The sequence below is a fragment of the Carcharhinus amblyrhynchos genome, chromosome 8 (genome assembly GCF_965287045.1).
Source record: "Carcharhinus amblyrhynchos chromosome 8, sCarAmb.v2.hapA, whole genome shotgun sequence".
Classification (NCBI taxonomy): domain Eukaryota; kingdom Metazoa; phylum Chordata; class Chondrichthyes; order Carcharhiniformes; family Carcharhinidae; genus Carcharhinus; species Carcharhinus amblyrhynchos.
The window spans coordinates 83162496-83186455 of record NC_137331.1 but is presented as its reverse complement, the minus strand read 5'-3'; the positions used below and the strand labels follow the sequence as shown (position 1 = coordinate 83186455).

The following is a 23960-nucleotide window of genomic DNA, read 5'->3' as shown; positions in this document are numbered from 1 at the left end:
CTAATCAGGGGCCCGTGAAAGTCTAGCATACTTTGTCGCTTTTGGATTCTATACCCCATTTACAAATGTTTTCTTAACTGACTTCCCAACCTATCCTGTCACGTTCAAAGATTTCTGAATATGCGCCCACAGGTCCCTCTGTTTCTGCACCCTCTGCAAAAATAGTACCAATTAGATTATACTGTCTCTTTGTTTCCCCAAAAGTGCATCACTTCATGCTTATTCATTTTAACTTGCATCTACCAACATTCCCACGGCTGTGTACATAGAACTTGTTCCATGTTAAATATATCAAAATTGCACTCATTATACCCAGGTCCAGGTAAAGGTTCCAAAATTGAACCTCACTGAATACTTCTCGCCAGTCAGAAAAACACTCCTACTCTATTCATGCTATCTCACAGCCAATTAGATATACAGGATAACACAACTCATTTTATATCACATGCTTCTACTTTCAAACAAGTCTGTTATGTGACACTGTACTAGCTGATTGTCCTTTGCAAAACCAGACAAGTGAATGGACAGAGCTGTCCATAAAACCAAAGAATCCCAACAGTACAGGAGGAAGCCATTTGGACTGAGTCTGCATCAACGCTCTGAAGAGCATCTTATGCAACTCTGCATGTCGAATTCAGGCATGAACATTTGGCCCTTAGATGGGTAGGCTGAGTTCTCTCAATAGCAATCAACTGCTGCAGTGTAGCAGCATTGAGAGGATGGGGGCCAAAGATACTCCTCAGTGCAAGCATCATGCAAACAGGAATGGCGTGTCAATGATCCTGCAAACACGAGCAAGTTCAGCAGAGGTACAATCCCGGCCCATAGAATTCCATGGTCACTGACCGTGACTCCTCTCTGGGGTAAGTGATAGTTCTTCAGGTCTTGGTTATATAGAGTTAATGGCTATCCTTTCCAAATATCAGTAAAACATAGATAAATAAATAAATTGACTTCTATCTTTTGGGTTGTGGAAATTGAATAACATGAAGTTAAATCTCTGTCACAGATTCCCCTTTGTCGCTTTCTTCCCTGCCAGCTAAATGCACAGAAATTAATACAATAATTCCACAAGCGTGTAGCTACATTCCAGTCAAAGTTGTGTTGTTTAATATCAAGTTATTGTGAAAGCTGTAAAGAAGCTCATTTTGTTTAAACCTTTATTTTGGTGATTAGAAATTAAACTTAGTGACAGATTTTTAAAATTCTAAAAACAGTTCGGAAATTCCCAGTTTCCTCTCCTAGACCGAATGCTACCTTCATTGGCTTTGGTTACAGGTGTGGCAGTTCTCTTAAGTACTTTGTCTGAATTCTCATTTAGATCCTGGATCGTTCTACATAAGGATCTGTCATAGTTAACTGCAGTCCTTTATTTAACATGTATCCAGTGCAATTCAGCATGGATCATCTGGGGCAGAACACACCAAATGTCAAGACTTCTTGGCAGAGATTTCATCTCGAGGTCTTTGGATTGCAGTCAAGACATCTTGGCTAGTTTTTTTCCTTCTTTCCTCAAGCTCTAAATTCTCTTGTGCTTTCCCCTTAGGAATCACTAATAATTGAAAACAGAGTTACTAAAGAAAAAGATTCAAAATTCAAAGGGTTACAGTGTTAAAATTATGCAACTTTGACTTTGTAAGGCCAAACAGTTTATTTTTATAAATTACATAAATAGATACTTATGCAGGTGTATTATATAAAATATTTAATAAGGAGTAAGGGAAAATGGCTTTGCTACCCAACGTAATTGTTTTGAGAAAGATTTGAAGAAAGCAAATCACATTAAGGAAAATAATTTGCATTGTTAGTTAAATTAGCCTCTGAGCTACACTTTTGCAAGTTCCAGTCCCATCATAGACTCACACATATAAACTTGGCTGGGAAGCGATGGCCTGGTGGTACTATCACTAGACCATCAATCCAGAAACTCAACCAATGTTACCAGGGTTCAAATTTCACCATGGCTAGTGGTGGAATTTGATTTCAAGAAGAAATATCTGGAATTAAGAATCTACTGATAACCACGAAACCACTGTTGATTGTCGGAAAAACCCATCTGGTTCATTTTAGTGCACGGTAGCACAGTGGTTAGCACTGCTGCTTCATAGTACCAGAGACTCGGGTTCGATTCCTGGCTTGGGTCACTGTTGTATGTGGTGTCTGCATGTTCTACCCATGTCTGCATGAGTTTCCTCCAGGTGATCCGGTTTCCTCCCACATTCTGAAAGACACGCTGGTTAGGTGCATTGACCTGAACAGGCACCTGGCGAATGCTAGAATTGGTGACTAGGGGAATTTTGCAGTAACTTCATGGCAGTGTTAATGTAAGCCTTACTTGTGACTAATAAATAAACTTTAACTTTAATGTCCTTTAGGGAAGAAAATCTGCTGCCCTTGTCTCGTCTGGCCTATACATGACTCCAGAGCTACAACAATATGGTTGACTTTTAACTGCCCTCAGGCAACTAGGAATGGGCAATAAATGTTGGCCAGCCAGCAATGCTCATGAATAACAAAAACAAAATTGGTGCATTACTGAAGGAGCATTGTCGGAGGTGTTGTCTTTCACATGTAATACACCAAGGACACTTTTAGATGCACTTTCTTTGAAGAATGTGGAGTTTTGCTGGTGCTGTAGCCCATACTGATCCCTCAACCCATACCAAAGAAAGAGGATTAATTGGTTATTTGTCTTGCTGTGTTTAAATTGACTGTATCAGTTGCCTACAGAGCTGTGTAATTATTCATTATCATGCAGTTATTTGGAACCTACCAAGGATGTGAAAAGTGCAATATAAATGCCAATTTACCTTCTACACTTAATCTTAACATTGGACAAGAAAGGAACAAAGAAGGGAAATAATTATACATCTACCTTTACTGCCTGGGCAGCTAAACTAATCCATAACCTCAAAATCACACAAAGAATATGTTCCCACGATATTATGCTAGTTTAATTTAGAAACATTTTATTAAAGAAAAAAAATCCAAACATACCTGACATGATTTAACAATCACAGTCCCTGAATTTTTGTAATTCTTCTTTTTCTGCTTTTTCTTTGGATTAATACATTCAAACTCAGTCTGTGAGAGAAACATGACTATCAGAATCTGAGTGCTGTATTTTGTAATACCATTAATATGGTAATACTACTAAACCCAATAGCTGAGGGAAAATTTCCTTTTGACATCAAAATGCTTAAACAATTGAACGTTTCCTCTCAAAATAAACGGTAACAATATTCATGGGGTAAAAACTGTTTTGTCTCGTATCCATTTTATGCCCAAGAAAGTATTCAAATTTAGCAGTGGGTGAATCACACCCATTTTGCATAGGCTTTAATGGCACTGCCATGTGCCCCATGAATATATTAATGAGGGGCCAAATGTCTGTGAGAAATGGGTGAACAGACCTTCCAATTAAGTCATAATTTGATTGCAATTATTCAATAGAAGTCACTGATATATAAGGGGCCACAGGTGGCATTGTTTTGTTGGTGGAGAATTGTGCTTGGAGTTGGATCAAAAAAAAAGGTATTCTGTGAAGAAGCACTTGTATCTACTCTACAGCAACCAAGAGGCTCAAACAATGTCCACTGAAGGATCCTTTTACAAAATTAGTTAGCGAGTGTTAGCCTGTCTCATTTAGATTGCATTAGCAGTTTGCCAACTAAAGGCAATTTAGCAAAATATATCTTTCCTGAAGCCAGATAAAGCAAAAGTGATTCTCAACTCCACAGATATCAGAATTGCACATTCCTCCCAATAGACCTCACTCTAAACTCCACCATGTGCTCACCCAACAGTCAATGCTGACACTAAAATATTTGTTCCCATCTGGCAAGCTGTGAAGATGCAACCAATGCAGTCAGCTGAATGAATGTGCAAATAAAGCCAGGGAACTGGTTCTTATATTTTCATGGTCCCTATATTTTCATGGTCCCAGACTAATTTCTACTCCTAAATTTTTCCAAGTGAATTTGATGGCACAGCTTGTGGTCAATGTGTCATAACTTAGCTGGGTCTGAAGCAACTAACGCTTATTTACAACATACTATCTTAGAGTCTTGCAGCTAAGTAGCTGCTAGGATTGATCTGAGACACAAGCCTCACTTGCTCGGGTGAACCCCCAACCTGATCCCCCAATTGGTTTTGTGACCCTATTAGCCAATTGCCCCTTAAAGGAGCCAGTCACCACACAATGGTACCTCCAGGCAGGGAGACAAGTGTAGCAATTTAATCACATCAGAAATTATTGCTAGTGTCAAGAGAAATGAGCTCTCTCAACGTTTCACGATGGCACTGAAGAGCATTAATTGGTTGGAGATAGACGTCCACCCCTTAAGCAGGAGGAAGCCTTGCCTCAGAGATCTGCTGGACCATCTAATTGGCTGGCATCGTTGTTGTCCTGGCAGCAGCAGGATGCACTAGCAGTGGCCAGGACAGCAACTACAAGAAGTCTCCGGATTCTAAGTTCCAGAGTCCTGGAACGTTGAGTGTGGGGGAGTTTCACAGTCCAGAGGGGAGGTGAGACTTAGACAGTAGTGTCAAGAACCTAATGGGAGGGAACACCCTGGTGCAGAGAGAGGGTGCCTGTTGTAGAAAGGGATTCCTGAGGGATATGCCCTCTCCTTCCTGCCTGAGAGGCAAGGAGGATGACGTGCGAGACTATCATCCCCAACCACCTACTGAACTCCTGCCTGCCAGCCTCAAAGTTGTAGACAGGCAGCCTTCCAGCCAGAAGTTGGATAATTGCTTTCTTTGTCATTGGACCAAGATGAACAGGTGGCAGACAGAGAAAATGCCACACCCCATGTTAGAAAGACATGGTGATAGCAATAGATGACACAAGGTGGGAGGAAGCTCAAGTGGAGCACAAGCAATATCATAGACCCATTGGGTCAATTGGCCTCTATGCAATTACAGTATGCAAAATTAATCATCATATTTGACTGGCATCCAGAGACCTGATTTTACATGAATAACCAGATACAAATAACATGCATATTGAACTGCGACCAACTGAAAGCAAAATCAAAGCTAAATCTTACTGCATTCTGCGACGCTTCTTGAAGTTTGGCAACATTGGTCTCAAATGCCCCTATTAAGTCATGTGACCCATCATTATCATAGTCATAGCATTCCACCTGACAGAAGAAGTTGAGATGTGTGTTAGTAAAAAGCAGCAAACATTCCTTCCTCATCCTAACCCTGAGGAATTACACCATTTTCATAAAATACAACTTTAATGAGTTTTGAGTTAATCTGCAAGTCACATACCTCTGCATGTCACCAAACTAACCTACATGGAGCACAGTAAATTTACACATTTGCCATAAAGAGATTAAATTATTCAATTATAATTTATGTAACGTAGTAACAAAACACAGTCTCTCAGAAAGTTAAAATAGTCCTTTTAATTTCTTGTTTTGTAGCAGCACAAAAAATAGTGACTGATCAACAAGTTTGTCTTCTAAGCTATGATGGAATTCCAAATGTTCTGAAAGTTTAAGAATTGCACTATAATGTATCCCTATATACGCAGATTTTTAAAACTTTCATAAAGACTCTAAGTGTTGGTAGTTAACATTTCAATATCATAGCAGAAACAATGTCTAACATCTACTGATTAAAATCCCTTCTCCACAAAGAATGTGGCCCAGATTTGGTTTATTTCATATAACATACAGGCAAATGAAAAGAAATTACAATTAAATATACTGAAACATGCAAAAAATTGCCTGGCATAATGAAACACCATTTAAATTATAGAATGAATTGTTGCTGAGTAAATAAAGAAAAATATAATGGTCAGATTTTTCCAGAGTGTTTCACAATGTACTCCATTAGTTAGACTTGTTCATATGTATTTTGACTCTTTTTTTTGAAACTACATAGCTGCCAGAGGTGCAAACTTATTCCAGTGCAAAAGGGCATTTCAGACTTTAGTGAACAAAGTAATTTATGTAACTAATGAGATTTAAATATTGAGAAATAAGAAAGGACGGAGAAAGATTGGGAGCTAAAATGTATGAATTCAAAGTCAGATCAGGGAAAGAAAGATAGAATGAGAGAGTAGATTAGATTGAAAGAGTATGAAAAAAAATAAAATTTACAATTACTGTATTGTTTAAAAAGTAGTTGCGCTGTTAATGATTAAATGGAATCCGGGATTTTCCAGCCCTGTTCGTGTCAGGAAAATATTGTGAGAAGTTCAAAGTCACGTTTTAAGCGGTGTGAAAACATGACACAATTGTTCCCTCCATTAGTGACGAGCCGCATTTGATGTTGAACGTCATAATAAATTAACATATTATCAGACTCATAGGCCAGAATCATCCCCACAAGTGCCCACACACCCTGCTCCCCCTGGCCATCAAAGAATCCATCCATGGCAGTGTGTTTTCAGAAGGCTTCTGAAGGAATGTACCTGTACTCCCAGGGGAGCTCAGGTGAGCGTAGCATTCCAGGGGAGAGGGTGCTCACACTGGCATTGCCAGGAGGAGGGGGTGTACCTTGGTCAACTGTTTGCTCACTGTGTGCTGGGGTGGCCTTTAAAATGGCACCCAGATCATCAAGCATCCAAGTTGATGGTGAGGTGGGCAAACGAGAAGCCACCATGCCATTGACACGTCATGGGCTTGGTTTCATTGGTCAGAACATTGGATATAGGAGTTGTACAGGACATTAGTAAGGTCACACTTAGAATACTGTGTACAGTTCTGGTCACCCTATTATAAAAAGGGATATTATTAAACTAGAAAGCGTGCAGAAAAGATTTACTAGGATGCTAGTGGGACTTGATAGTTTCAGTTATAAGAGGAGGCTGGATAGACTGGGACTTTTTTTTCCCTGAAACATAGGAGGCTTAGGGGTGATCTTATACAGGTCAATAAAATAACGAGGGACATAAATAAGGTAGATAGTCAACATCTTTTCCCAAAGGTAGGGGTGTCTAAAACTGGAGGGCATAGGTTTAAGGTGAGGGGGGGGGGGGGGGGGGCAGTGGTGGAAGAGATACAAAAGGGTCTAGAGGAGTATTTCTTTCACACAGAGGGTGATGAGTGTCTGGAACGTGCTGCCAGAGACAATGGTAGAGGTGGGTACAATTTTGTCTTTTAAAGAAGTATTTAGACAGTTACACAGGTAAGATGGATATAGAGGGATATGGGCCAAATGCAGACAAATGGGACTGGCTTAATGGTAAAAACTGGGCAGCATGGACAAGTTGGGATGAAGGCCTGTTTCCATGCTGTAAACCTCCATGACTCCGTGACCTGCAATTTTAAAACTTCTTTTTTCACTGTGCTCAAATGCACCATTTGCAGAGAAAACAGCCATTGGCAGCTTCAACACCACTTTTCCCACCCAACACATGATTTTGCTGCTATTGAGGAAAATCGTGGCCTTAATCTTCCATGGCAAGTTTAATGGGCAATTACCGTATTACTTCATGAAAATCATTTGGGTTTTGGATGCTGCTTTTGCAAAGCTAATTGTAAAACATGCGCACTGACTAGTAATTTGTGGTCATTCACAATTCACGGGTATTACTTTTTCACTCTAAATTGCTGGCTAATTTGCAATTATGCGGGACAGAGTGCATTATTCTGACCTTAGTTTTATCTCCCCGTAAAATCTTATCCAGTCAGACAGTTAATTTTTTAGAGTGTTAGATTTTAGAAAGGTCAACATTTAAACCATTTCTCAGACTCATACGTACACTGTTCCAGGGGTGAAAACAGCAAATATGTTTCTTAAAAAGCTGTATTTTCGATACTAGCAGCAACACTGTCCCACCCACGCAATGACAGAACACAAAATCCGCAAACACTATTCATGAGGGGAAATGTGGCCCAGAATTACACACACAGCTAAGCAGTAACACATTAACCAATGGCTAGCTAGAAAAACAGATGCCTTTCCCTCAGAATCAAATTTCAGACCAAGCTGTATGCAATAAAACCCCACTGTAACTACACAATCACGTCAATAAACCAGAGTAAATAGTTTTTCATCCTTCCAATTAATGAGAACTGATCTTTTGAATATGTATAGTGTCATGTTCTTTACTTAAGCAAAACTGAATACCTTGATTGGCCTCTGCAAGTCACCATTACAGAGAGAATGCAAAGGGATTCTAAACGCTTTCCAACTAGGATTCAAGTTGTTTTTAATGACCTGAAAAAAAACCAGAAGACATTGAAAGCACAAAATAAATTCCTCCAAATTCCTATGTTCGTCGACTACTTTTTTCATCGTAAGGTATGCTCTTCTTCGAGCACCGTGGCATTACTGAGTCATTCAACCTCATTTGATATATGAGGTAGCTTTCCAATGAATTTCTAATTAAACAGTTCTTTGTATTCTAGCATCTCTGGGCCTTGTCTTGTAGCATGTGTACGTCTGGACCAAGGTGGATTAGCCCCAGTGTAATGCTGTCCTGGAGACCCTACAGCGGCTTTATGTCCTGATTGGCCACATGAAACTGGAAGTTACCCTGTGTGCAATGGAAAGTGGCCACACATTCCATATGGATGGTTTGTCCGCCATATTGCCAAAGGATTTACAATAGTGGTGGAATCTGGGGCAGTATGCGGTGACATCCTATGCAATCTCAACCAGTTCCTGACACCATACGAAAAAGTGCCAAGGTTGTGTAAACTGATGACAAGGGAACTAACAAGCAAAAGGGTTTATTCAACAATCTTAACAGCTCTTACGTGCTGTGTGTCTATTCGTGCTGGGGGAGAACTCCTGTGCTACTGAGATGGCACTTCTTGTGTCCATGTCATCCCAATGGACACGTGACCACCAGGTCGACACCAACTCTTTCTTCAGCTACAGAGTTGAAAGTCTGGAGCCATTGTCTCCAGATTACAAATCTTTACACAAATTCTTATTTCCTTTCCGGTCAGCGTTGCATACCAACCAGCGTTGCATATTTTTCAACCTCTGAAATTCAGCAATTTCAAACCACGCTGTCTGTATCTTATCTAAAACAAAATTACAGCTGTCCTCACTGATCCCTGATGCTTCCAATGTCTACAACTTTAGATTCTTATCCTTTTCACGGTTCATCAGTTAGGTGAATAACAAGTGCAATGTTTATTTACATCGAACTATAAGATAGAGACTTGCAGCCCTATGGCTGCCAATCAGCTTCCGAGAAGGTTCCAGATCAGAATCCCGTGCTCAGCAGAGTCATCACCATCCTGCTCCCCGAATGGTTCCCTTGGTCATGTGGTCCTTACTCTGCAGCTGGATCCTTAAATTGTCAAAATTAACACATTGTGTTTATATTTTTTATGCCCTCTCCCTCCCTACTTGTAACCTCCTCCAGTCCAATGGACCCTCCAATGTACTCTGTTTCTTTAACCCTGTCACCTTTCCCTCTAATATTAGTAGCCTTCAACTGCTCTCAGTAGTTTTGGGAGGAAATTCTTATGGCTTCCTGTCCCACTCTCCACTTTAAAGGTTCCCCATAAATCACAAGCGTTTGGTCACCTCCCAATTCCTCTTTTTTGGCTTACAGTTCTTTTGGTTCACAGGCATTTTCCTCATGCCTTTTTGAAGTACCTTTCCTCTTCATTAAAAGCATTAAAAATAGAACTGATGTTGATGTTGACATCAGTTCAGAGAATCGTAGAATGGTTACAGCACAGGAGGTTCATCATTTCCATGCTTGCTCTTTGTAAGTGCTACTCATCTCGTCCCACTCATCCACCTTTCCCCAGTAACTTTGCAAACGTTGTCTCTTCAGCTGCTTCTCCAATTCTCTTTTGAAAGTCATAGTTGAATCTGCCTCCACCGCAATTTTTGGCAGTGCGTGCTAGATCATAACCACTTGCTGAGTAATGATCCTCATCTTGCCTCTGGTTCTTTTGCCAATCCCCTCATGTCCTCTGGTTCTGAACCCTTCCCACAAAAGGCACGGTTTCATCTAGACTTCTAATAGGTTTGAACAACTAACAAATCTCTTCCCTGCTCAAAAGAAAGCAAGCTCAGCCTCTCATGTTTATCCATGTAACCAAAGCTCCTCACTTTTGGAACCATTCTTGTTCATCTTTCCTGAATTCTCTCCAACGTCTTCATATCCTTCCTAAAGCGTGGTATCCAGAATTGGTCACAATAGTTCAGTTGAGGCTGAACCAGTGTTTGTAAAAGTTCTTCATAGCTTCCATGATCTTTGTACTCTAAGTCTCCGTTTATAAAGCCCAGGATTCCATATGGTGTATTAAATATTTCCTCAACCTCTCTTGACACTTTCACCAATAACATAATAAGAAGTCTCACAACACCAGGTTAAAGTCCAACAGGTATATTTGGAATCACAAGCTTTCGGATCGCTGCTCCTTCATCAGGTGAGTCACTCCTTAACCTGGTGCTGTGAGACTTCTTACTGTGCCCACCTCAGTCCAACGCCAGCATCTCCACATCATGGCTACCAATAACATAAGCAGTAAAAGTACCATTATTTTTTAAAGCCTTAAATAAGCCATTAATCTTTCTTACATAGAGTTTCTAAAGTAAAATGTGTGTTAATATTTGATGAAAACAAACGCTAACAGTTATCTCTGAGGACAAATATCTTACCTCTGTTCTGTGAGCCAGTTGCCACTTTCCACCCTCAGTCTGTTTGTGGAATTCTAAATAAGGATCTGATTTTCCAAAGAGATCCTGACCAGCAGGAGTAATAAAAAGTGGAACAATTATAGTTTAGATACAATTGCAATACATTGGAAACCAACAACTTCATTCATTATTGATTATTACACTGAAAATAATGAAGCTCCAATGTGCAGGGCCACAGAATAGCGAGAAATGGGACTTTAGTGTAGCAGTTATTGTTCCTATGTTAATAATCCAGAGTGGAAATTCAAATCCCACCAGTTTGAGAATTTTAATTATTTTTCATATCATAGAATCGTCGGCATGGAGACAGGCCCTTCGGCCCAAACTGGTCCCTGCTGACCAAAAAGCTCAACTAAGCTAACCCCATTTGCTTGCATTTAGCCCGTATCCCTCTTAAACCTTTCCTATACACGTATCTGTCCAAATGCCTTTTAAATGTTATCAATGTCCCTGCCTCAACCACTTCCTCCGGCAGCTCATTCCACATACGTACCACCCTCTGTGTAAAAAAGTTGCTCCTCAGGTTCCCATTAACTTTTTTCCCTCTTAACTTAAACCTATGCCCATGAGTTCTTGATTCCCCAGAAAAAAAAAATGAATACACCCAACCTATCCACGCCTCTCATGATCTTGTACACCTCCATAAGATCACCCTTCAGTTTCCTACGTTCCAAAGAGAAAAGTCCTAGCCTGATATCAATGATTAAAAGCTGATATCAGTAAGACAGACCCATAGCTGTAGGTGTGTCATTTAAAAAAAACATTTTGATGTTCTTGAGGGAAGAAGCCGGCCATTCTTACCCAATGTGGCTTACAATGTGACTCCAATCTCAAATCAACACGGTTGAATCCTAACTGTTCACATGAAGTGGGCTAGCAACCACACATTTGCATTGAATTGTAGCAACTTTATTATTTTATGAAGGAGGGCCACATTACTTTCTCAGAGCCAACAGGTGTACAGTGGTGGAACAGATGAGTTTAGATAAAACCTTTTAAATTTTTTCACAAAGTTTAACAATACCTTATTATCCAGATTCCGTGCTTGAACTTGGAAGTTCACTATTCTGTTATCTTTCACTTCTTCTGCCAAAATCTAAAAGCCAAGGAGATTTTTTTTTAAGTCACGTGATCCTATAAAGCATAATTCCAAGGTCTGTTGGTTTTGGAAACTTGCCTATATGGTTAGAAGGATTTATACTTTGTGTATAGTTAGCATAATTACAATAATTCTGCCTTACAGGATTTAAATACCAAAGTAATTTTGAATAGTCTATTTACTTCTTTGTTATTGGGTCTACTGATGACAAGGTTACAATTAAATTCAATTTGATTCATACCATCATATTTGTTACTAATTCAAGTAAAAACAAAATACCACAGTGCCATTTGAATAACCTTTAAAGGGTGCTCATCTTAAAAACCTTCTTCTGTCAGGAGAAAGGTACAAATGTCTGAGGTCACATACCAACCGACAAAAGAACAGCTCCTTCCCTGCCGCCAGACTTTTGAATGGACATGCCTTATATTAAGCTGATCTTTCTCTATACCCCATTATGACTGTAACACTACATCCTGCACCCTCTCCTTTCAAGTCAGCATAGTGGTTAGCACCGCTGCCTCACATCGCCAGTGACCTGGGTTCAATTGCAGCCTTAGGTCACTATCTGTGTGGAGTTTGCATGTTCTCCCTATGTCTGTATGGGTTTCCTCTGGGTGCTCCAGTTTCCTCCCATGGTCCAAAGACGTACAGGTTAGGTTGGTTGACTATGCTCAATTGCCCCTTAGTGTTAGGGGGATTAGAAGGGTAAATGCATGGGGTAATGGTGGATAGGCCTAGGTGGGATTGTTGCCAGTGAAAGCTTGATGGGCTGAATGGCTCCCTTCTGCACTTCAGGGATTCTATTCTTTCTTTCTCTATGTATGGTATGCTTCGTATAGCACACAAGAGACAATTGTTTTCACCATATACTGTGATAATAATAATCAAATAAAATCAAAAACTACAAAAAATAGTGGAAGTTAACCTATGACATGCAGGAGATTGAGCAAGTTCAATTCCTGCCACCATATCTTAGAAACTAAAGGAGCCAGTTAGTTCAGTTGGCTAGACTGAATCAGATAACACCAGTACCATGAGATTTGATCCCCATTCCAGCTGACGCAGACTCAAAGCCAGCCTCCCCACCTTACCCACAATTTTAAAAAATAGTGCCACTTAGTTATGGGTTTGACTAATAGTTGCCAAGGTTTGCTTTCAGGCAGAGAAGTGAAGAGAATTTTAGAACATAAATGTTGAAATAATTCTGTGGTGGTTTACATTTTATTAAGATTCTAATTTTCACGATAGCATCAAGCATTTTCACACCCCAATTGACAAACAATAGAGATTATGCCCTAAGCGATGTACATATACATGCTTATATATTCACGTAACCAATTTAAACACCTAATGTTTCTTAACCTTTAGGCAAAAGCACCTACTGAAAATATTGGTTGAGCTATTAAAATTACTTCTAATCTTTCAAGTAGCTTCATAATCAAAATATAACTAAAACATTACCATAATAACTTAATTGAACTTTAACATTTCAATGCACTAATCTGCAATCCACGTGAGCATACAGTGTCTAAAGCTGTTTAGGTCTTTACCGAGATTACTCCTTTCCCTGCAAGCTTTCCATTTTTCAGCATGAGAGGTCTCATCAGTTTCTTGCTTGAAACAATCTGTAAAAGCAATTGAACCATGATCAGCTTGATGGCATGTGGTTAGTGCCGCTGATACAATTATTTCTGATGTGGCAATGCCAGCGTTGGACTGGGGTAAACACAGTAAGAAGTCTCACAACACCAAGTTAAAGTCCAACAGGTTTATCTGGTAGCAAAAGCCACTAGCTTTCGAAGCACTGCTCCTTCGAATGGTAAGTGGGAGTTCTGTTCGCAAATAGGGCATATAAAGACAAGCTCAATTTACAAAATAATGGTTGGAATGTGAGTCTTTACAGGTAATCAAGTCTTAAAGATACAGACAATGTGAGTGGAGAGAGGGTTAAACACAGGTTAAAGAGATGTGTATTGTCTCCAGCCAGGGCAGTTAGTGAGATTTTGCAAGCCCAGCCAAGTCATGGGGTTACAGATAGAGTGACATGAACCCAAGATCCCAGTTGAGGCCATCCTCGTGTATGCGGAACTTGGCTATTAGTCTTTGCTCACGACTCTGCGTTCTTGCGTGTCGTGGAGGCCGCCTTGGAGAACGCTTACTCAAAGATCAGAGGCCAAATGCCTGAGACCACTGAAATGTTCCCCAAACAGGAAGAGAACAGTCTTGCTGGGTGACTGTCGAGCGGTGTTCATTCATTCGTTGTCATAGCATCTGCATAGTCTCCCCAATGTACCACGCCTCAGAACATCCTTTTCTGCAGAGCATCAGGTAGACAACGTTCGCCAAGTTACAAGAGTATGTACCAGTTCAACTTGGCCAACGTTGTCTACCTGATATGCTGCAGGAAATGAAAAGACTTGCATTCCAACCATTATTTTGTAAATTGAGTTTGTGTCTTTATATGCCCTGTTTGTGAACAGAACTCCTACTTACCTGCTTTCAGACTTCTCCTACCAAATAAACCTGTACAACTATTTTTGCACAAACTAGGAAGATTTCACAATACTAAGTACAAGTTTAAATTAAATTAAATTGCCTGATCCAGTGTGTTAAAGGAAGGATAGAGAGCACAATAAGTCAATACTGTGTTTTCCATCAGTTCATACCAATGATTCCCTAAATGTACATTGGCTATTCTACTAGGAAAGATCAAGAGCTTCTCCTTAGGAAGTAGCCAAATAAAATAAATGGGTCAACAAACAAGGCACACTGAACTACTCATGCACACAATCCTGTTAAATTCCTCAAGTACAGTACTCTCCAGACGAAAGGTGGCACGCTAATTCATCACACTTGCACTGAAAGTTTCTGTGCAGTGCCTAAATATCACAAACTGTGATTGGCTTCCTTCCATCTGAGAGAGATGGTGGGAGTACAGCCTGAGCGCTTTGGGGAGGTCAGATGAGATTATTTGCTGCATTTGTCTGATAACTGAACAATTCTAGAAAGGCAAAGTCTGCTGCAAGTGCTATTTGTGAAGTTGTTCCTTGTTGGTGGCCTTGGATGATCTCTGCTGATACTTTGTTTGCAGGACTGAATCTGCTTTGAAGATTCTGAAACCACAAATCATCATGGTGGCAAATTCCTGCATATAAACCATGTCACAATTTGCATCGGTTGTCAGCCAGAGTTTCTCCACTTGTCACGATTGATAGTGAGGGCTTTTAGCAGCATCTTTGAATTAAAGCTTTGGCTGCCCTGCTGGTCTTTTCCACCAGTTGTATAGCATATCCCTTAAGATGTGGCCAACTTCCAATTTGTGTATATTCCCCAGCCAGCAAAGCCTTTTTTTTTGGCTTCATCAGCATTACCATACTTGCTCTAGAAAGGATTGCTTCACTGCTGGCTTCACCTTTCCATGTGATATCAAGATTGTGTTATAGAAATTAAAAATGGGGGTTATTGAGCCTTTTTTTTCTTTGTAGATGTAACTTGCCCATTGTCATACAGCAGTGCGCTGAGGATGCAGGCTTGGTAGATAGGAATCTTGGTCTTGCACATCAGTGTGACTTGCACATAAATTAGATCTAAATGATTAACCAGAGAGGTGAAAGCTGGAAAAATAGACTGACATGACTGTAATGTACAAATTGAAGGATTTTTTAGAAACTAATTGGCATAAGACATAGAAATACAGAGGTTTATACTAATAATCAATAGTCCTGGGGCACTGAGCTTTAAAGCCATTACATTCCCCAAAGTACAAATTAGAAGTTATTTGGTTGCATGAGTCAAACAATGTGGCATTTTCTCATTGCGATTGTTAGAGATTTGTTTTGTTAGATCTCTGGATTTAATATTTTTTTTAAAAAAAAGTGAAACCCAAAGGAAGGAAATAACCCACATCTTTTTATCATCCTACAACCCTAATTGGAACTCATGGAATGTAGCAAGAAACCTGTTGGGTGAAGGGGAAATATTGCTTTAGAAAGCTAATGGACACAGTGTGATCTTACGGGTTGTTCACACTATGCTCCCACTGCAGCAAGGTCAGAGAATTTGGCGCTCAGCCAAATCACCATTCAATGCAGTGGGACAGGAAAGTCCAGCCGGCGTGAACAGTGGTAACATTCCAGCCATAGGGTGACTTCATGTTTGAGTTAACTGATGTAAAGTCAAAATTCCCCAAATACCAAACCACATGTTCATTAATTTTTATAATTTGTTCCCTCATTTTAGTTCACAGTACTGATAACTTATAGAACCAAAATTAGCACAGGCTTTAAAGAATATTTGAAAGGAGAAATTATATCAAAATAACAACCGTTCAGAGTCAGTTGACAGAAACATTAGTGCCTGTAGGTTCATATACATTTTAAATATACGTAACAGTGAAGGTTTCATTTGTTGTCTCTGTTGTAATATGCCCTAAAATGATGGCATGCTGCAATCCCTTTAGAAGGAATCATTGTCGTACATCATGTTGTGTGTGTTACAATGATATCAAAGGCAACAATTGCTCATAAACAATTGTGTAAACATATTGCAAGTTCATTTATTAATTCTAGGCACATGTGTATATGGACAGAAAGCTTGAGGACATTACAGCATGGCTGTACATATTATATTCAGTTCCAGCCCAAAGTGAAACTGAAGCAGGATCACATAACACACTTCCCGTAAAGGGTTGGCATGCTGCTATTCCCTAAAGGCATATTACAATGCTATCCACAGTGTCTCAATCATGCCTCACATTGAAAAGGTCACATTCAGTGTGAGCAAAGTTGATTAATGCATCAACTATCAATAGATGGTATTTGACATTTTTCAGCAAAACAGACTTTATGATACAAGAAATAAAGTCATAGCGGGATTCAGAATTACAAAATGTCAAAGGTCAACACATGTCAGAGTTAAAAAATACCTAGACCACATTAGTTAATCAGATCAAATTGGCATTTGGGATCTTCCCAATCTGCATGATTCATTTACTCACTGCCATAACCAATGATCAGAAGTAGTACCTGAACTAAAAAAATAACCAGCTGGCCATCTTGATCTCTCAAAAACTGTTAACAGTTAAATTAATAATCTAACAGTACCTAAAAAAATGAGAGTGTTAAGTAGCATTTTGAATAAATAGACATTTTAGATTCCTACATGTAATGGTTGGACACAATATTAAAACACAACTTACATAGGGTTTCTAAACAAACCATTTAACTTTTCTTCAGTTCATTTGTTGCTATCTGCTTCATCTCACCTGTTGTGGAGACATCCATTCCGTGCTTTTTTTTTTAAAACTTCTAGCCTTGACTATCCCAATGCTCCCCTGGCCAACCTCGCACCTCGCACGATGAAATAAGCTCATCGAAAACTGTGTTTTAACTTGAATCAAGTTCCATTCATCCATCACCTTTGTGTTCGCTGACCAATGGTGGTTCCCACTCTGGCAGCACCTCAATGTAAAAATTATCACTCTTGTTTTCAAGTCTCTAACTTGCTCCATCCCTACAATCATTGGAGTTTTTTGCTATCCTCCAATTTTGGCCTCTTGCATTTTCATTGCTCCATCATGGGTGGTTATACCTCTAGTTATCAGGGCTCTAAACTCTGGAATTCCCTGCCTAAATTTCCCTCCATCTACCTCTCCTCCTTAAAACTCAACTCTTTGACAAAGCTTTGCTCAGCTGTCTTAATATCACCTTACAGGGTTCAGGGCAGAAATTTGTTTAATAACACTTAAGATAATGAACTTTACAACCCGGTAACTTTTTAAAATGCCTCCTTTAACTTAAGGTAAAATATTATGGTCTGAACAGGTGATGGTGAAATCATACTAAATACCTCAACTTGAGATGGACTTAGGAGATTAGGTTGCCATGGGAAGAAACTCAAGCAGAAACCTATTAAATGGAATAATAGTTTTCACCGTTATACACAGTAAGTTACAGAAAAGACTCAGCTGCTTTTAAGACAGAGGGAGGCAGCTCCTGCAGTGGGGAAGCAGAAGGATTGTTTTACATTCATAACCAAGCGAGATGGTTGGGTGAGTTTGTTTTCTGAAAGGATGATATCAGATAGGAATCCTAAATATTTAAGAAACAAGGGATCATCCTGATGGGACTTGATGAAAATCAGATCTGGAAGAGCAAAGCTGAGGGAAAGAATTTTCAGAAGGACACTGCAGGTTTTAACATAACATGGCAGAGAAAAATGAGCCTACTGGGAAGCTGGGAAATCAGGTTTCCGTAATGCTGTATAACTGCGAGAAGCAGGTACATGGCAAAAAGGGGCTGAAGGATGTATCAGTATCATGTTAGTTAATGCAAAAGTACCTCTTGTTCGATTTTTTTTGTATTAGTTGCTGGTTAAGTAATGTTTGATCTCTGTTGATTTTAATTTGTTACAGTAAAAGTCCTAAAACATGACAGCTTGTTAATTCCATGGTTGGCAGGAAATTCAACCTTTATAGAAGTATTAGACTCGATGTAACTCAGTCAGACAACAAACTGTTGAAAACTGTTAAAGGTGCTATATAAATGCAAGTTGCTGCCACCACATTTGTAGTCAGGCAATCCACACAGATAGCATGGTATCACAATCACATTGGATGGCAACTGGAAAAACATTGAATTACACCAAATCATCAAGATTTAATTCAAAAGACAAGTTATACGACTCATATACTGTCATACGAACATATGGTCAGGAATTTCTTAGGGAAGTTTAGAATGTTGAATGTTACAGGAGACCATGCTGACTCTCAAAGAATAATCTATTTCATTTAATTCCTCTATCCTTTTCCTTAAAACTGTTGCTTGCCATCCAATGTCTCTATGTCTAATCTGTTAAACTATGAATTTTAGGAGCAGCTTGCAGTCCTCTTAATGGTTAAGCATGAATCATCTTTGCACTGTGACATAGTACGCCCTTTATCCTGGCTCAGGTAATTCAAACAAAACTTCAGATGCAAGTTTCAGAATCAGCCTTTGAAACCAAAGCCCCTATAATTAACAGGGTAATGTATTTCAAGATATGTATGATAAATGGGTTCAGTTACAAAGTGAAAATTTTTCCCTTCTTGATATATTCACCAAAATGTATAATGAGTAAGTACCGCCAGTGAACAAAAAAAACAGTAGCCAACTAAAATAGGGAAGTGGAGTTTCTGTATGTTTCACTCAAGATTAAAACCAACGCATCAACTATCTCATTAGTCACTTGTTTCAAGACCTCAGGGTGCAGTCCATCGGGACCTGGGGACTTATCAATTCTCAATTTGCTTAATGCCACTTCCCTGATGATTGTAATATTCCCAAGTTCTTCCCGCCCTTCCATTTCCTGATTTACCGCTACCTCTGGAATGTTACTTCTGTCCACTATAGTGAAGACAAATGCAAAATACCTGTACAATTCATCTGCCACAGCCCCGCTTTGCATCTAAAGTAGCAACTAACCTTGAATTCTCTGTGTAAGCCTAACTCCACCCAGTCATATGACCTCACTTGTCAATCAACCTAATCAAGTCCTACTCTGCAAAATCCCAGGGAAACACTAAAAGCAACAGAAAAGCATTAGTCCAGATTAAAACAAACATCCTAGCAACTAGAAGCAATTCTGCTGCTGCATTAACAATACAGAGCTGCTTAATATAGATAAAACGGCACCAGTAATAAAAAAACTCTGCTAAGAGATTCTGCACAAGGAACATGACAGACAGATTTCTTAAAGACGCAGTGTTGTCATAGCATGATAAAAAAAATTCTATTTACCTGTCCCAGAGTGCATTCAAATTGTCCCAGGAAGTCATCATCCTGCAAGTCAATGGTTTTGTTGTCAATATCATAAATTCCAAATTTCAACTTCTGAACCTGCTCAAAGTAGTAATCCACCAGGAACTTCTTTGAGAATTTTGGGGCGAGGCAGTTTTTAACTCTTTCCGTGCGAGCAATCTAAAAAATAAATAAACCTCAAGTTAATAAGCAAATAGAACAACACAAATGTATCCAGATACTGGGCACTAACAATCTAAAGCCAATTAGCACAAAGTACTTAACAAAAGGATTGCTGATAAAGTAAACAAGCCATATCACACTGAAAAAACAAGTCTTAACAATGTATACCATTCTTGGTTCACAAATCAGAAAGCAAGTTCAGGGGTGAAGAGATACACTGCGAGTTAAGATTCTTCAGGACCTGCTTGTTGAAGTAAGTGATTCCACCATTTACTTCAAACAAACAGCACCTTGCCCTTAGCCTCCCAGTTACTTTTCAGGAATTTGCTGGATTTGCCCATTAAATTTGCTAAACTACAGAAGTGAAAATTGCTTACATAATGCCAACCCATTACTCTGGTCCAGAAAGGGAACATTTAACAATTCTAATTCCTATATGTAGTTGCTTTTGAAAGTTTAAAACTCCCAAATTTAAAATGTAATATTTTCTTAGTTTTTCTTTTTTCCCTCTTCCTAGGGAGTGTGATTTTCCCCTCTATTTATCTTTCTGCACTCAATCTGAATAATTCACCCTCTTTCTTTTTCATTCCTCTTATTTCCTGATCAATCCTTAAATCTTCCTGATTAAAAAGAGATATGTTGTTTGGACTTGTTCTTAAATCAAGGTCCTAGCTAACAGCATGGTGAAAGCAGCAAAGTTATCAGCTCACAATTTAGCTAAATTGGAGCAGGGGTTAAAAAAAAAAAGCTGAGCTAAAATTTGGCCCTCTACATTTTTGCATCAACAACACAAGAACACAGGGCAGAATTCTCCCAACCCACCTGTGGCGGGTTTGGTGTTGGGCAGGCACGGAGAATCTAGCCAGCAGCAAAACTCAAACTTGCCGGCACAAAATCATATTGCAATTCATCCAAAGGCAGGTTGAGATGGGTCAGGCTTCCCACTGCCTGGTGGCATGAATTCCATTAGCATTAATCTGCATCTCTGATTTGATTTATTGTCACATGTATTAGTATACAGTGAAAAGTATTGTTTCTTGCACATTATACAGACAAAGCATACTGTACATAGAGAAAAGGAAAGGAGTTACAGTCATAGCTAGGGTGTAGAGAAAGATCAACTTAATGCGAGTTAGGTCCATTCAAAAGTCTGATGGCACAGGGAAGAAGCTGTTCTTGAGTTGGTTGATATGTGTCCTCGGACCTTTGTATCTTTTTCCTGATAGAAGAAGGTGGAAGAGTGTATATACAGGGTACGTGGGGTCCTTAATTATGCTGGCTGCATTTCTGAGACAGCAGGGAGTACAGACAGTGCCAATGGGTGGGAGGCTAGTTTGAGTGACAGATTGGGCTTTGTTCATGACCTTTTGTAGTTTCTTGCAGTCTTGACAGAGCAGGAGCTGTACCAAACTTTGATACAATCAGAAATAATACCTTTTTTGATAGGCAACGGGATCTGGGCATACAGGTACACAGGTTACCTGAAAGTGGCAATGTAGATGGAGAAGGAAGGCAAGACGGCAAACGGCATGCTTGCCTTCATCAGCCGGGGTACTGAATTTAAAAACTGGCAAGTTATGTTGCAGCTTTATAGAACCTTAGTTAGGCCACACTTAGAATATAGTGTTCAATTCTGGTTGCCACACTACCAGAAGAATGTGGAGGCTTTGGAGACGGTACAGAAAAGATTTACCAGGGTGTTGCCTGGTATGGAGGGCATTAGCTATAAGAACATAAGAACATAAGAAATAGGAGCAGGAGTAGGCCATCTAGCCCTTCGAGCCTGCCCCGCCATTCAATAAGATCATGGCTGATCTGTTGTGGCTCAGTTCCACTTTCCCGCCCTCTCCCCATAACCCTTAATCCCCTCTCTTATCAAGAACCCATCAACCCGCTTCTTAAAAATATTTAGCGAGGCAGCCTCCACCACTTCAACGGGCAGAGAATTCCAGAGATTCACCACCCTTTGAGTGAAGAAGTTCCTCCTCAACTCCGTTCTAAACCGCCTCCCCTTTATCTTGAGGCTGTGCCCCCTAGTCCTACTGTCTTTTTTGAGCGGGAAGAGTCTCTCCACCTCGATCCTATCCATCCCATTCATCATCTTATACGTCTCAATGAGATCTCCCCTCATTCTTCTAAACTCTAACGAGTACAAGCCTAGTTTATTCAGCCTCTCCTCATAGCTCAATCCCCTCAACTCCGGTATCAGCCTAGTAAACCTCCTCTGCACTCCCTCCAGGGCCAAAATATCCTTGCGCAGGTGCGGCGCCCAAAACTGCACACAGTACTCCAGCTGCGGCCTCACCAATGCCCTATACAGCTGCAGCAAGACCTCCCTACTTTTATATTCAATCCCCCTCGCTATGAAGGCCAGCATCCCATTCGCCTTCCTGACCACCTGCTGCACCTGCAAGCTGGGTTTTTGCGACTCATGCACAAGGACCCCGAGGTCCCTCTGCACCGTCGCCTGCTGCAGTTTTTCGGAGGAGAGGTTGGAGAAACTTCGTTTGTTCTCACTGGAACGACAGAGGTTGAGGGGAGACCTGAAAGTCTACAAGATTATGAGGGGCATGGACAGAATGAATAGTCAGCAGCTTTCTCCCCAGGGCGGAAGAGTCAATTTCTCGGGGGCATAGGTTTAAGGTGTGAGGTGCAAGGTTTAAAGGAGATGTATGAGGCAGATTTTGTAGACAAAGGGAGATGGGTGCCTGGAACACATTGCCAAGGGAGGTAGTGGAAGTGGACACAGTAGTGACTTTAAGGAGGTGTCTTGACAAGTGCATGAATAGGATGGGAATAGAGGGATTTGGTCTCCGGAAAGATAGGAGGTTTTAGTTAAGTCAGGTAGCATGGTCGGTGCAGGCTTGGAGGGCTGAAGAGCCTGATCCTGTGCTGTAATTGGCTTTGTTTTGTTCTATGGTACACCTGTAAAGGTTGGTGAGCGTCGTAGTGGTCATGCCAAATTTCCTTAGTCCTCTGAGAAAGTAGAGATGTTGGTGGGCTTACTTAACTGTCGTGTCAGCATGGAGGGACTACGAAAGTTTGATGATGATCTGGACGCCTAAAAGTTTCAAGCTCTCAACCATTTCTATGTCATTCCCATTGACGTAGACAGAGGCATGTCCTGAAGTCGATGACCATCTCCTTTGTTTTGTTGACATAGGAGGGAGATTATTTGTTGTCACACCAGTTCACCAGATTCTTTATCTCTTTCCTGTACCGTGTCTCGTCATTGTTTTAGATCTGACCCAGGACAGTGGTGTCTTCAGCAAACTTGAAAATCGAGTTGGAGGGGAACTTGGCCACAGTTATAGGTGTGAAAGGAGTACAGTAAGGGGCTGAGGACAAAGCATTTTGGGGCACCGGTGTTGAGGATGATTACAGAGGAGTGCTGTTGCTTAGTTTTACTGATTGCGGCTTGTAGATTAAGAAGCTCAGGATCCAGTTGCAGAGGGAGGAGCTGAGTCCCTTGGAGTTTGGAGATGAGTTTCGTAGGAATAATGGTGTTGAAGGCTGAGCTGTAATCGATAAAGGCGGGTCAGACTTCCCACTGCCAGGTGGCATGCATTCAATTCCAGGCCAATCGCTTTCCGTGGGTTGACCTTCGAGAAGGCTTCTCAGACATCTACAATAACGACCTCAGATACAATTTCGTCTGAGGCTTCCGGGGTGGAGGGCGAAATGCTCATTAAGCCATCTGCCCACTGGCGTTCCATCAGCCCTCCCAATCTTGCATCACGCTGAGAGAATTCATGTCAACATCAAACCCGATTGTTAATGAATGGCATGCATAAGGATGTCCTCAGTTTGCCAGTGACTTTGAGGTGCGTGGAACAACTTTCTGCCATAGTGCTACACTGCACTGTATAGCACACTACCGGGGCTAACCAATTCCTGCTCCGTCTCCATAACACAAAGGATCCTCCTTTGTCACCATCTGGGGTCAGTACTGTGCCTTAGTTTAGGCAGTACAGGGATCTCTTTGCTGTTGGTGGCACACACCAGTGTTAATCTGGACAGGATTATACTATGGGACTCATCCAGTCAATGCCACAAAATATCCAACATTTGACCAGGGGAAGAGTGCAGGGTGAGTTTGATAGGGTGGGAATTGTGGCCTAATGAAGACAAGGGGAACACTGAGGAAGGACAGCTGCATAAGGAGTGAGGAGGACAAGGTCTCACAATGGTACACAGAGGGACAGGGAAGTGGGTGTGGATGACAAACAATGGAAGGCAGAGAGCTCAGGAATTTAAAGAAGCAT

General features: G+C 40.5%; 1 protein-coding gene across 6 annotated transcripts in view; it reads right to left on the bottom strand.

Annotated features, from left to right (window-relative positions):
* Positions 1-23960, bottom strand: part of LOC145346722 (copine-3-like) — a 63210-nt gene that overhangs the window by 27187 nt on the left and 12063 nt on the right. For all 6 annotated transcript variants that reach the window (XM_080194363.1, XM_080194360.1, XM_080194362.1 and 3 more), the window contains exons 3-9: positions 19513-19692; positions 13288-13362; positions 11660-11731; positions 10597-10680; positions 8092-8181; positions 5052-5147; positions 2998-3084 (exon numbers count right to left, since the gene is read on the bottom strand). In XM_080194363.1, coding sequence (XP_080050489.1) covers positions 2998-3084; positions 5052-5147; positions 8092-8181; positions 10597-10680; positions 11660-11731; positions 13288-13362; positions 19513-19692 — 684 coding nt within the window. The remainder of the gene's footprint in view (positions 1-2997; positions 3085-5051; positions 5148-8091; positions 8182-10596; positions 10681-11659; positions 11732-13287; positions 13363-19512; positions 19693-23960) is intronic.